Below are 13,324 nucleotides of genomic sequence, written 5' to 3' on the forward strand. Positions count from 1 at the left end.
AGAATTTGCCAAAAAGTTCATTACAAAAAAATAAAGGGGAAACAAAATAGTGTGAATTTAATCATATACAATTCACTTCTTTCCTTTGGAAATAAGTGCTGCTTTAACCTTCCCATCCAGCTACTTCAAGTGAGCCAGAGTTAATACTGCAGCATTTATGTCACATTGAAATGGCTTATACATAACTAGCTAGAAGAAAAATGGAAGCACATAGGAGCTGTTTACCTTTTAATTAGGGATATTAGCTGTTTTAAAGTAGTCAAGTGTTCAAATTTTATGCCATGCATAAATGAGTATCTCTAGTAGGTGTAATCATTTTGTCAGTGTGTATAATACCACAGGTCAGTATACCAACTAAACTTGTAGTTTATACATCTACCACTGACTTTATACTGTTTCATTGCACCTTCAGAATTAATATTTCTTGATATTGGCTTTTACAATGCATTCCAGAACCCCTCACTGTTCATCTTTTAAAATATGTGTCACAAGGAAAGTGAGAATAGAAAATATTTTCTTTTAGTTTATGTATTTATCACATTACCTACTGTACACACTTTTGGTCTGCAGGTATAATTGGTAGTTCATCAGCAGAGTCCTCATGTTCAGTGGCATAAAGGCCATTAAGTCTTCACTACTGAGTGACCTTCCCAAAGTGTACTGTGAGGACCATCAAGCTTAATTAGATTCAATTTTATAAAAGCAGTGATAGAACATCTTTCACTACTACATCTAGGTTGCTACTTTACTGACTCTTTTAAATGAAATTTAGGAGCCAAGCCAGTTTAATTAGGTAACGTTTATTTTACATAGAACAATCTCCAAAGAATATTTAAAAAAATCTAAATACTGATTTTGTTGCATTTATTTTCTTACAAAAAAGACAGACAGGCACAATTTACGTATTCAAATACTTCAAACTGAACAACAACTGTTTGCTATTCAGATTTCCCCAATGCCACTCCAAAGGCTGTGAAAGTAGAAAACATCGTTTTACACGAGGCAGTAGTGCATTTAGTAGGAATGAATCACAAAATATATTTTTGTACAGCAAGACGTTACTGTCGCTTTATAATTACCTATAAAAATTTTGAATTGCACAATAAGTTTGCTTTACAGTTGACAACTGCCAGAAAATAGGCTCAGTATGTAACTATTTGCCCAAACTATCCCTTAGAAACAAGTTAGAATTTCTTTTGGTAAATACTTAAAGTCTAATAAGAACTATATTATATATCTGAGGGCATTTAAAAATGTTTTAATAGGAAGAGGTTTATATATTCAACTAAATTCAATTTCTGCCTACCTTAAAATCCATACAACCACAATAGCTGAGTGTCCTAAATATTTCGATTTGAAAGTACCAACACCAATGAAATCTGGAACTGTTTGAACTATTTCCTATTTTTCGGTTTCATTATCAATGCTGAAAAGGCACTGTGTACATTCCTCTGAACATTTGGTGTTTTAATTTTTTTTTTAAAGTTAAAAAGCATCCAACAAACTTCAAACAGATGTTTAAAAGCAAAAAATACTGAGTGGACTTCCCACTGATGGATGCAGGCCATGGTATCTGAAGACACTTATTTTCCATAGAACTTCTTATTCAACAAGAATATGAGCAAATTGACATTCACTTTAGCTTTATCAAACATTTTCATTACAGCCACACCTTCATACTGCATCTGAAGCAAATCCTGTAATCAGAAATAAAATCATTAGTCTCTAATTCATACCTTACAGCAACAAGATGGGGTCATTTTCATCATGCGATAACTATCTCAAACTCCAGGTCCTTTACCATTTAAACAGTTACAAGCAACTATTGGGTAGGTATAGAAAACATTACATGTCCTCTGGATCCCAAATTGTAGACTGTCAGTAACAGCAAATCAGGAGAAATACGGTTTTCTGTGTATTTATATTTTCTCTTGGTATTTGCTCCTTGCCACTGAAAGGATGTGGCATTTGGTTTCATACAGTTGGCCCTAATATAAACATTAACCCAACTCTATGTCCAGCATCCTACAGAAGTTATATAGTAATTCCCCACATGATCTACTGCTCTGTGCTCAAAGAGCTCATGAATACATATAAAAAAAATCTGAAATAGTCTATATTTAGAGGAAATGCAACTGTGACTATATAGCAAAGTAAAAAATTAAAACACTACCTGGAAATGGAGCTGCACTTTTTCCATCTCAACCCCCAAAAATTTTGCTTTGATTTCAAAGTCACCCACTTCTTCTCCAGGTGTGATATCAAACATCACATTCTTAAACCTCAAAACAAAAAGAAGGTTAATTGATTATGTATACTGTCCAGATACAGTTTTGGGGAAAAAGCCTACAGAACACAAAAGAACTCTGAACCGCTCCATCTCTACCGCAATGTCTTCTTGGAGACTTTCTGGTGTACATATAGTGTGGAATACAGAGCTCTCAAGTCTTATTTTGGGGGGGTCTATGAGAAGTTCAGGGAACAAAGATGACCAAGCGTCCACAGCAGAGGAACAGGGCAGCCAGATTTTTGTTCTGTCACGCCTGAGTGTTTCCTTGAAGGTGCATACACACTCTTCTCTGGTTTCAGTTTGCCTCCTGTGGCTTCCTCTGCCTGATGAGCCCGCTTGGAAAAAAAATGCAACCTGGAAAACTTTTTTCCCATGCAAAAGATGGATGGAAGGGTGCAGAGGATGGAAAATTTTCACTACGGTGGACTCAAAATGGATAGATACAAAAGGGATGTTAAACCACCACATCCATTCACCTTGCAGTAGTGAGGAAATGCAGAAAACCAGGTGTTTACTCAGTTATATGAAAGTGATTGGTCAATAAATGAAAAAAACCCCACCCAAAACAAACCTGCTACAACTGCTTAGCAGTGAGTGTGTGCTGACAAACTTGTACTGGTTTCATCTAAGCTAATGCCAAAATAGGCTTATTCAAATATTTTCCAAAGGTAACCATATAGCAAGGTACAAGGGAAAAAATGAATTATGACAATTAGGCTTTATCATTCTTCTGAATGTGAAAGTCTGAGGTAATTTTAGGTGTGGCACAGGAAATTGCAAAGATTTGTTAATAAAAGCTAGCCCTCTTAAGAAATTGGAAAATGCTCTGAATTGTTTTATACCACACTTACTGGTTGGTTTGAAGATCTTCAATTTCTAGGATGACACCTTTTTCATGCAGTCTTGCAGCTGTGTACTTCAATGAGGCCTGCTTCAGCTTCTTGCTTACCTTCACCTCCTCCTTTCCATCTAGTTTAATTGACCTCCGTGAATTTCTGGGAAGAGAACAAGAAAAATCACTTTTCATTTATCTATCAGGTCTTTCATACTTCAACTAATCTTCTAGACATATTTAGTTTTCCTTCACTCTTTGCCTTCTTGAACTCCTACTAGTGAACAGAATTAACATTCAAAATAAACCTAAGAATTAGAGAGATATTTGACATACAGGGAGTAGTCTAAACATTTTAGCAATGATTTTGAATGAACATTTTTTAGCACTTGTTTAAACTCTATTGTGAAATGCAACCTTGGTTGAAAAGAGTCCACAATCATCAATTTGAAATAGCAATTTGCAAGCATAGAGTGACATAGGTGTTAAATAAGTTGGCCATTAGAGTTCATTTCTGGATCAATAAGGTATGCACTGGGGAAGCTCCTGTTTATGTCAATAAAGTGTTTTCATTTTGACACTTCAGTGGCGTTGGCAGGGGGGCTTGTTCTCGAGTAACTGCATCATACTTGAAAAGTAAAATTCTTTAAGCATTTATTTCTCCCTTTTCCATTCTAAAGACAAAACTGAATCCTTTTAATGAAGGAAGAAAATCAATAATTACTTCCCAAAGCTGCATGACTTCAAAGCATTCTAATGGATCTGCAAAGTAGCACCAATTAAATATATTGCAAACACATACACATCTCAGGCCTCTTTCTGTAAGGCAGCTTTAAATAAATGCAGGAGTTTACTTTCCAGGTTTTGATTCAGGTCACAGGGACAACTCCCATGAACTTTTTTAATCCATGGATTGTCAGTCTGTTGCAATCAAAACTTTCAACAGCAGATTAACACCTGCTGTCCTTCCTGATAAAACACACTGAAATATTAAAAGACGAGAAGACTCAACTCACTTTCTTGTTAAGTTGTCTAAACAAGTTTTTATATAGGTGTTGTAATAATTAATTTGTTCTTCATAAAATGCTGTCTTGGAGTTAAGTGCGTTCAAAGTCTGCTGGAGTTTCACCAATTCAGCTTTTCGATGATGTCTGTATCTTCTTTGATTCCGGATATCCTAAACAAATTTGTTAATGCAATAGGTTTATTAATTTGATATTTTAAAAAGTCTCAGCTTATTACTATTCAAATCTGTAATTATACAACCAGACTTAATTACTGGGAGAAAGCATGAACTCATGAACTGTCACTTTAATACTCACAAGCACAGTACTAGTAGCGAGTACTACAGTTTAAATGACTGTACAGAAGGCGACAATCACATTGCTACTCATGTATACAAGTGGTAGTTATCTTGAACGCTGCTGTGGTCTCCAGGACATGACAGACAGAAATCATAAGGAAGACGTCATCTTCGTGCTATAAACGGAAGCTTTCTCACAGCTAGTTTCTGGTGGGAGGCCTAAGAAATGAGAGCTTGGGCTCCTACGAGGTAAGAACTAGCTACTGCTAAGCTAGAGCTTGGGCTGAAGGTGTTGGTTGAGTTGAGATAGTCAAAAGTAAAGTAAAAGCAGCTTCTAGTCCTAAGGCTCATCCCAATCTTCAGATTGCCTTAACAGCTCAAAACAAAGCATCTGGGCTTATAGATAAGAAATAAAAAAGAATGGGGCACTGAACACACATGTAGAATGGTTTTATCTCAAGTAGAAGCCGATGCATACACCTGAACCAAGCAGGGCTTTAAAATGGCATTTCAGAGTAGGTGCAACATGACATAATTATATTAGAGACTTAGCTCACATGAGTAATTTACTCATTTATATATTCAAACATATTTGCAACTTAAAAAAATACATATTTATAATACATAAGTCACTTATGTGAGCTATGAGTGATTTACTCATGCGTAATTAAAGAGAATCCAGTATTACTCATGAGTACAGATAATCCAATACACTAAGATTCTTACGGCCACTATTGGCAGTGGACTTGGAACAGGATTTTCCTGTTTGTGTAATTTGTATATTTGTACACATCAGGCCAGGTGCTTTGTCAACCTCAGAATGGGCACCACGTTAGCCCACTATTCTCCTTGTGTCCTACCAAGCCACTGCAGATCAGTGTTAATACTGAGTCAGAGAATGTTTTGGGCTTTTTAACGTCTTTTTAAACCTTACTAAGACTACATTAATTATGAATTGAAACACTGATGGGTAATTCTGATTCCTTTGGAAATACAGACAGCCATATTGAAGCACGTTGTGCTGGAAAAGTTAAACCAGCATCATGATCAAATTTGGATAACAAAGTTACAGTTGTATGTTATTCAGTTCAGGTAGTTATGCATGAGAGTACTGTCTCTTTTTGTCAGCAAAGACGATTTGTTTCTTATGTGGATACTTCAGTGATTTAGCACAGCATTCTCTGGAGAATGTATATTGTACATCTCTAGCTGAAATGGATTTAGGCTAGATGCCTAAACCCCATCAATATACAGGGAAGCATGTTCTATTTACCTTGGCGATCTCATTTATAATTTCCTGGTACTTAGTTGCTGAAGACACTAGCCCTGCTTGTTCCAATGTCCGGAGATTTCTCTGAATTTTCCTTTTCTTTTGTTCTATTGGTAGCTGCCCATCTTCGAAAATAGACTGACTGTGTTTCATTTTCTCTGGAGTTTTGGAGTCTAAGATGGCACGTTTTTCTACAAGTTTCAAGTGCTCAGATTCCTGCATTAAAAACACACAACACAAACAAAACCCCCCCCAAAGAACAAACCCAAACCAGTTATTTTCCAACCAATATTCAAGTACATTGAATTCTCAGAGAAGATTGTCAAGAATCAAGGTGCAGGCTTTATTTATGTCCTCGTACCACATGGTCTGAAAGTTCTCCATTTACTGTGCCTTTTGACATACCTTAAGTAACTAATCACAACACCTAGACATGTATTTCAATTACTCAAAATGGATCTAAAATCAGCCAGATGACCCAATGACTTCGCTTAGTTATGGGAAGACTGTCCAGATCTCACAGGTGTCCCCTACATACGCACACACGGAGGTAAGCCAAAACGTGCGTATTATTGAGATGTAGCTTTGTGTGTCAGCATCTAGAGGGAAGTCTTCGACTGGGAGCTCTTCCCACTCAATTCCCACACCAAGGATAGCAGTAGCTCCCCAAGCAGATGTTTGCTTCTATTGCTTAAGCAAATAACCTTGGTATCAGGGAACTTGAGTTAAGATACTGAAGTTCATGAGGAAAAAATCTAGCAGAAGGATTTGCCTCAGGCTATTTGATTGTATTATAGCATAGGAGAGGAAAGACTCTGTTTACAAAAAATGTAAAGAAAAAATATTATTCTAGTTGTGCTAGTTGACAGCAAGAATTAATTTTTCTTTTCCTCTGAAGCTGTCACTGATTATGCAGTAAAATAAAATTTGCAAGTCTCACATTTTGAAGTCTCTAGATCTGAATAGTCTAAAACCAGCAACAATAATTTCATTGTTGTAAAGCAGTGGAGAAATCTGTCTGACATCTGTTAAGGCTTTCAAATAGCTATAATAAAATATGTACTTTCTTCCCTATTCAGGCACAGTATAGCACTTACCTGTTGTGCAGTGGCTGGTGTTTCTAGTATTTCTAAGAGTGTATCCCCTGGCTGTGCTCGTATCACATCCACAATAAGTCTTTTGGTCCTTTTGAAAAGGATACATGGGTATTACAAAACAGTTGTCACTGGATCACTTGTGCATTTCTTTTCTTCAACAGTAAAACTAGCAAGCTTCCGCTATATTATGGATACTTGATAATGTTTATGTTTCCTAGCTTTTTGTTTCAGAGCTTCCATTAATTATGTTGAACCTCTGGCTTCTACATAGGTCTGAATAGAGAAATACATGTATACTTTCCCCCCTTTTATTTTAGAAAAGTTAACCAACTAGCAGAGTAAAACATTTACTGTTAACATAATAAAAATCCAAGCAACAACTCACATGTGGATTTTAGTTACAATCATGACAAAACAGCAGATAGGAATGTAATCTTTGCAAAGCCTGATCTATGCATAGTTCCATTAAGGGTCATATTTACTGAATAAAGTGCAGATGCATTCAAACCTGCTGAACTTCTGAAGGAGTTTTACATCCGATGCAGTGCATTTATGCACAGCACTTAAGGGCAGATATTTCTCTAGCAGCAATGGACATGGAGCATTTCCTTGCTAAAAAAGGGAAGCTGCTGCACCCTGATATGTAAACCAGTTCTTTTTTCGGTAAGAATTTATCTCATTCCTGCTGCCTCTTCATCCATAATATTTCCAAGAACATTCTGATACTGAGTTCTGTTATTTTAGCAAACATGGTTACAAATGAGATAGAGCTCATGTTTCTTAAAAATTAACAGAAACTTGAAGATGCAGCTTAAGTTTCCCAGGAAAATGTCTAATACGATCAAGGCTTCTGTGATAAAACCTCATACCTTGATTTAAAATTATAGTTTACTTATGTAAAGTTGGGGGGGGGGGGTGTTTGTGTTTTCAGGACTAGTTCTCAAAAATGCAATGAAATGGGGCAAAAATTTACCCACATACAGGCAGCATTAACCAAATACTCAGTGGTTTTGGGTACGAGCCAAGCTTCCACAGAGTGGGCAGCAGGGTAGGAATGACCAGCAGTGCGGGCAGACCTCAAGCAGTGCTCCTTCCATGTTAGGAGGCAACCTGCTAAACCTGGAAACTAGTTTGCTCATCCAGAGCTGCTGCTAACTGCACTGAGCAGTTCTAGCGCATTCAACAGCTTCTGAAGGACTGCTGCTAAATGTATTTTTACTTCACAAACTCTCTTGGAATCCTCTCCAGTTTGCCAGGAAAAAAAAAAACCACCAAAGAAAAACATAACAAAACCAAACCAGAAAGGCTTCCTAGCATTGGTTCACTTGGGCTACATCAACACATTGCTGGCTTTCTCTGCCTGACACGACCTTTGTAGTCTTTGGTGGTCACCACCACAGTTTACATTAACGTACATAGGATGGCATTATCATTTTATGCACTGCCTTAGAAGCAGGTGCTGATTTGGCCGATAAAACATGAGACTTATTTCCACTTCCTCTCCCCACGTACCAAGCCTGCTCAGGTCTGCTGTTTTCCAGAAATACCCCACTTGGGGCTGGGATGCCTCCCCCTTCACCTGCCACTTGGCACGCAGCACCTGCGTGCTCAAACCACGCAGACCAGGCACCTTACGTAGCATCCTCTGGACAGGGATACCAGCAAATCCACAGAAGCCTTCACAAAACTATTTAAAAAGCAAATGTATCAGTATTTCTATATAAGAGGCACGTCACTTGCAGAAAGGCAAGGAATATTCAGTGACTCAGCTGTGACTTGAATTTTAGCCAGGTGCCCAGCGTTTTACAGTTGCAATAAAAGACTTCTCTGTAACTAAGGTAGGAAAGCTAAGCATCTGTATTTATACGTCTCTTGTGTAAAAGGTGGTAAGTATTTTAACTTTTGATATTGCTGCAATTTAACACAGGTTGCTAATTACTCTTCTGTCAGATTATTTACCAGATATCTTCACAATATGAGAAATATTACTTGCAAGCACTTACGCAATAGAGAAGTTAAATTCTTTTGTTAATTCTCATGCTATTGTTTCAACATATTTCCGCACTGTGGAATATTAAAGGCATTTCTTTTGGCCTTGATTTTGCATATTTTTAAAGATTCTGTTAAGGGGTAGCATTTTACTCCCACACAGAGGAAAAAAAGGACAGGAAGCACTTTTTAAGGGACAGCAACAGGCATATCCTTATTACAAAATCAGCCTGGGAACACCTCTAGATCCTTGGTCCCTGGAATACCAAGTGAATAACACAGTTTTGATTTGACATTGTCATTGCAGTCCCTTTACATTAGGTCTCAAATTGTATTTGATTATAAGTTTAAGATTCAGATCAAATATGCACAATTACAGTAGAAAAACTCCTCTTCTTTTTAGGATAAATAGTAAGAGTTTTCTTGCACTTAAAACTAGATTCCCCCAATTTTAAACAGGTGTTCATGGCTCTTATAGAAATTACACTACTTACTACAGACATTATAGGTAAGAACTTTCTTCAGAAATAAGACTTCACATATTACCTAGTAAATTCAGTTTACTGATTTTTGATTTGGAAAAAAAACCACTGACAGATTAGAGTTGAATTATAGCCTGTATCTACACCCCTAGTGCTTGCAAAAGTGTAAAAGCCTTATGTTGTATTTCCCTTTAAAGTGAACTTCTGTCCTTTACACCTGCGGTGTAAAGATAAGCATAGTAGTAGAGGAGAGCAGCATCCTATTCTCTCTCTTGTTCAGGAAGCACCAGGATCTTAAATAAGTTAATCCTGACTCTGGATAGCTTGAAATAACTTCAAAAGAGGAATGCCAATGATTTGATACTAAGTACTTTTATAAAAATATTTTTGACTATAAAGTAGCCCATATCCCAGAAGCCATTTCTTAATTTGCTCACGAAATAGAAAAAACAATTTTCTTTCCCTGGATAAAAGCATGCACTATTCCTGCTGAAGCGACAGTCGCATCCTGTTCAAATGCCTGATGGCACTATGTCAGGGGAAGTGTTTTCCTTTGACGGGGAGGAGGGGACAGTGTGATACTTACTGTCCGTCCCTTACAAGGCTAGACAAGTTTTCATCTCTGCTTTCGCAAGGCTGTGGTGTTGTAAAGCAGAATGCTTTTACAGCTTCGTGGAAAAGCACTTACCAGGTTAAATAATGATCCAGTCACGGTCCAAAACACAAATGGGAGTACGTTTATCTTTCTGTAAGCTTTCTGGAAGAATTGGCAGTTTCTCTCACTTTTGCAAAAGTTTGAGTGGGACTGAACACAAACTGGCTTTTGAAAACAGAGTGCACGCAGGACCTTGGAAACGCACTTAGGCAGGGCAGCAGGGTGGAAGCAAGTTTTTTTAAACAGCATTGCCAGGATATAGGTTTTTGAGCAAAACTTACTTTATCATCAGGCTTTTGAGATCCTGATCTTCACCTTCTCGTAACTCATATTTGCTTGTTAGAGACAGTGAAATCTCTGTTTTTGCAAGTTGATTCAGTGTGCTTTCCCTGTTGGGGTCATTGGGATCAACAGCTCCTTCCCCTGTAAGGAAATATCTTTTACTTCAAATTTGTCAACTTTCCTACTATTCCATGCATGAAGCGAACAAGAGCGTAGATAAATAACTGTAAATCATCAGAAATATTATATTTATTAAATAGCACACCCATTCCTAGCATATAGGAACAGCCCTTTTTTTGGACATTGGACAATCAAAACCACAAGCCAACTATTTATAAGCCTGGTTAGAGTACTCTGGAAAATGCCACCAATTCTTACTTTTCTCATGTGCAAGCGATTCACATGCTGTCTTCTTAAAGAATACAAACAATTTAACATCCTTTGTCCTAACATGCAGTGATAGTGAAAAAATGAAAGAGTAGCAGCTACGTTAACAAGCTATTCACTTCAAAGCTGATATTTTTTCCATGACATCCTAGTTACTTTCTAAACAGTTCACATCTTACTACAATTAAGGCAAATTAAATATCAGTCACATTTATTCCTTATAACTTTCTAACAAATTTGCCTGAATTTTAAGACTTCATTTTTATTTGGATAATTAAGTGTCAAAATTAAAAGTTACTAGAATGCATGGAATTCCACATGCACTTTTTGTAAGTTTCTAGCCAACACTAGCAAATCTTAAGATCAGGTTATTAAAAATCGCTGGTTTTCTATCTGCAATTTGAGCACAATTGTAGCATTCTGCTCAAAACATTGTTAATGTTTGCATTTTTAATCACATCCTTAATCTTTAGAGTGAATATTGCAGTTAGAAGAAGGTTCAACTAGAGGGAGAAATCTTACAAAAAGTGTTCAGAAAAGAATTCTATAGTAAGTGAAGAAGCTGTCACTATGAGAGACATGAGAGTATTTAAATCAAGCCCCCATTTAATTCTGCCCCTAGAGTGAAGACAAATAACAGTATACCAAGGAAAGACTCTACATCAGGAACAGGTCCCAGTCCTTCCAGCAATTCATTCAGCAGGTCATTCGGGTCAGTGGCAATGGCATCCTGATGTTCTAATAGTAGCTATAAACAAATGCAGATGAAGTTATAAAAAAATCCACAAACCCGCCCACCAACCACCCCCCCAGAAAAACAGCAAAGCCCAACCCAACCATTCCCAATGTCTTTATACTTGTAAATAAATCTGGAGACTAAATGCTGAAAGACACAGACCTAGTATGATGAGGATTATAGAGGACCCAAGGGGGAAGCGTGCTCATTTCTGGACTAGAATTGCTCTTGCTGTAAGACAGCTTGCTCTGCCCCTCTGGCCATCATCTCCAGAGTGCTGCACATCACAGCTGAGCAGAAGTTTAAGATTTGCCTTTAGGACTAACAAAATATCACAGAGTAAAGGGCGATAATCCCAAGCAGAGCATTTCAGTGCTGCATCCCGAACTAAGCACACAAAGGAATGAAGGCAGGGTTGGTGGTCCATAGAAAGACATCTATTTTCTGTATATCCATTCTAGTAGCTTACAATAACATCAATGATAGAAAATACAGTCATTTCTCAAAGCTAAGTGAGAAACCAGCTATGCAGCAGCTGCTGCACAATTTCAAATAGACTTAGAAGTTGCAGGAGATTTATGAACATATTCACAATAACTTCCATTGCATCTGGGCACATTCTCAAATCTTTAAGCCACAAAAATACTGGTAATCCAAGTTAATAAAGAGCATGAATAAGGCAGTAACATCTTCTTGAAAACAGGGTCTTGCTATGTGTGAGAAAAGTAACCTCCTGCTGAGTTAAAGCCAGCAGCATTAGTGACTGCTAGATTCAACAGGCCATTCCCCATAGAAGTAATACTCCTTACTTGGAGGGCTGGTGGAAAGACCTAGTGTCACCAAGCTTTACTGAAATTTAGCTACAAAGCATGCACGGTAGGCAAAAATTCCAGGATTCTAAGTATTTTAAACACTGCAAGTTATAGTCAGTCAAAAGTTACTGGTTACTAGAAACTTACTGACAGCTAAAAAGCTGATGTCCGGAAAAGAAAAGCATTTCAGACGTACTTACAAGACAGAAGTGAACATTGTAAGCCCATAGCCATTAACTTGTTTAAAAGAAGTTTCTCTCATGTGCAGCAGCTACCCCACACCGTACGTAATGTTGACTGATACTGTGAGAACTGCTGAGGAATACTATGTACTGATTAAAACTCCAACGTGCTTGGTGCCGTATACAGAATGAAAGAGACATTCATAGGACAAGTTCTTTGGGGTGAAGGCAAGAGATACATGGGGAAGTACCAAAACCAAAGCTGTTGAATGCAACAGATCCCTCATTTGAGCTACATCCTACAGAGGTGTGCAGTGAAAATTAAACTTAGGCAAATGCCATGGAAGACAGAGGGCAGATTTGAAAACTTTTTCTGAAGCTGAGCTACACATGACAACAGACAAAATGTTTGTGCATCTCCTATTATTCAAACTTTTTTTTTTTTTGAGCTGTCTGACCAGAATGGAAAGTTTAATTTCCACTTGCAAGGAAGGTGCAGTGAGAGAAGACAACTCAGATAAAGGTTCAGAGCTCTCAGAGAAGGTTTGGTGGAAGAAGTGGCATGGGACAAGGAAGATCATCCAGTAAATATACTGCGTGCAGATATTGTATGGTCTTCGGACCTAATTACTTGCTTCCTCTAGGCAAGCAAGTGTGCATAGTCATGTTATCAAAAAAGACCATCACTTAACCTCCTTTATTTGACAATTTACTGTCATTAAATTACGCCATATTTTGTAGCATATTTTATCAGTTAATATAAAGTTGCATAGTAATACTTTGCATATCTAATATGTTATTTGGTCCTAATGTGACAACACACCCACTAAAAGGATTATTTGACCAAGACTAGTGTTTAAATGTAACCACCGATCAGAAACGTGAAGGCATAGGTCTAGGCCTAAAAATTAAAAGAAAGAATAGGCAGAAAGACAATCCAGCAAATATGTTTTTAGCAGACTAGGCTGTTAGTTTTCACTTGAATAAAGCTAACTTGTGAAGTGGCA

At 37.4% G+C, this 13,324-nt stretch overlaps 1 protein-coding gene across 9 annotated transcripts in view; it reads right to left on the minus strand.

Annotated features, from left to right (window-relative positions):
- Positions 1-784: 784 nt before the first annotated feature.
- Positions 785-13,324, minus strand: part of IQGAP2 (IQ motif containing GTPase activating protein 2) — a 127,059-nt gene continuing 114,519 nt past the window's right edge. For all 9 annotated transcript variants that reach the window (XM_054811089.1, XM_054811094.1, XM_054811088.1 and 6 more), the window contains 8 exons: positions 11,233-11,335; positions 10,200-10,341; positions 6,793-6,880; positions 5,699-5,911; positions 4,139-4,299; positions 3,142-3,285; positions 2,174-2,282; positions 785-1,697 (listed from right to left, as the gene is read on the minus strand). In XM_054811089.1, the coding sequence (XP_054667064.1) occupies positions 1,584-1,697; positions 2,174-2,282; positions 3,142-3,285; positions 4,139-4,299; positions 5,699-5,911; positions 6,793-6,880; positions 10,200-10,341; positions 11,233-11,335 (1,074 nt within the window). In that variant the 3' untranslated portion in view covers positions 785-1,583. The remainder of the gene's footprint in view (positions 1,698-2,173; positions 2,283-3,141; positions 3,286-4,138; positions 4,300-5,698; positions 5,912-6,792; positions 6,881-10,199; positions 10,342-11,232; positions 11,336-13,324) is intronic.

This window comes from Grus americana, chromosome Z, assembly GCF_028858705.1.
Source record: "Grus americana isolate bGruAme1 chromosome Z, bGruAme1.mat, whole genome shotgun sequence".
In the NCBI taxonomy this organism is placed as follows: domain Eukaryota; kingdom Metazoa; phylum Chordata; class Aves; order Gruiformes; family Gruidae; genus Grus; species Grus americana.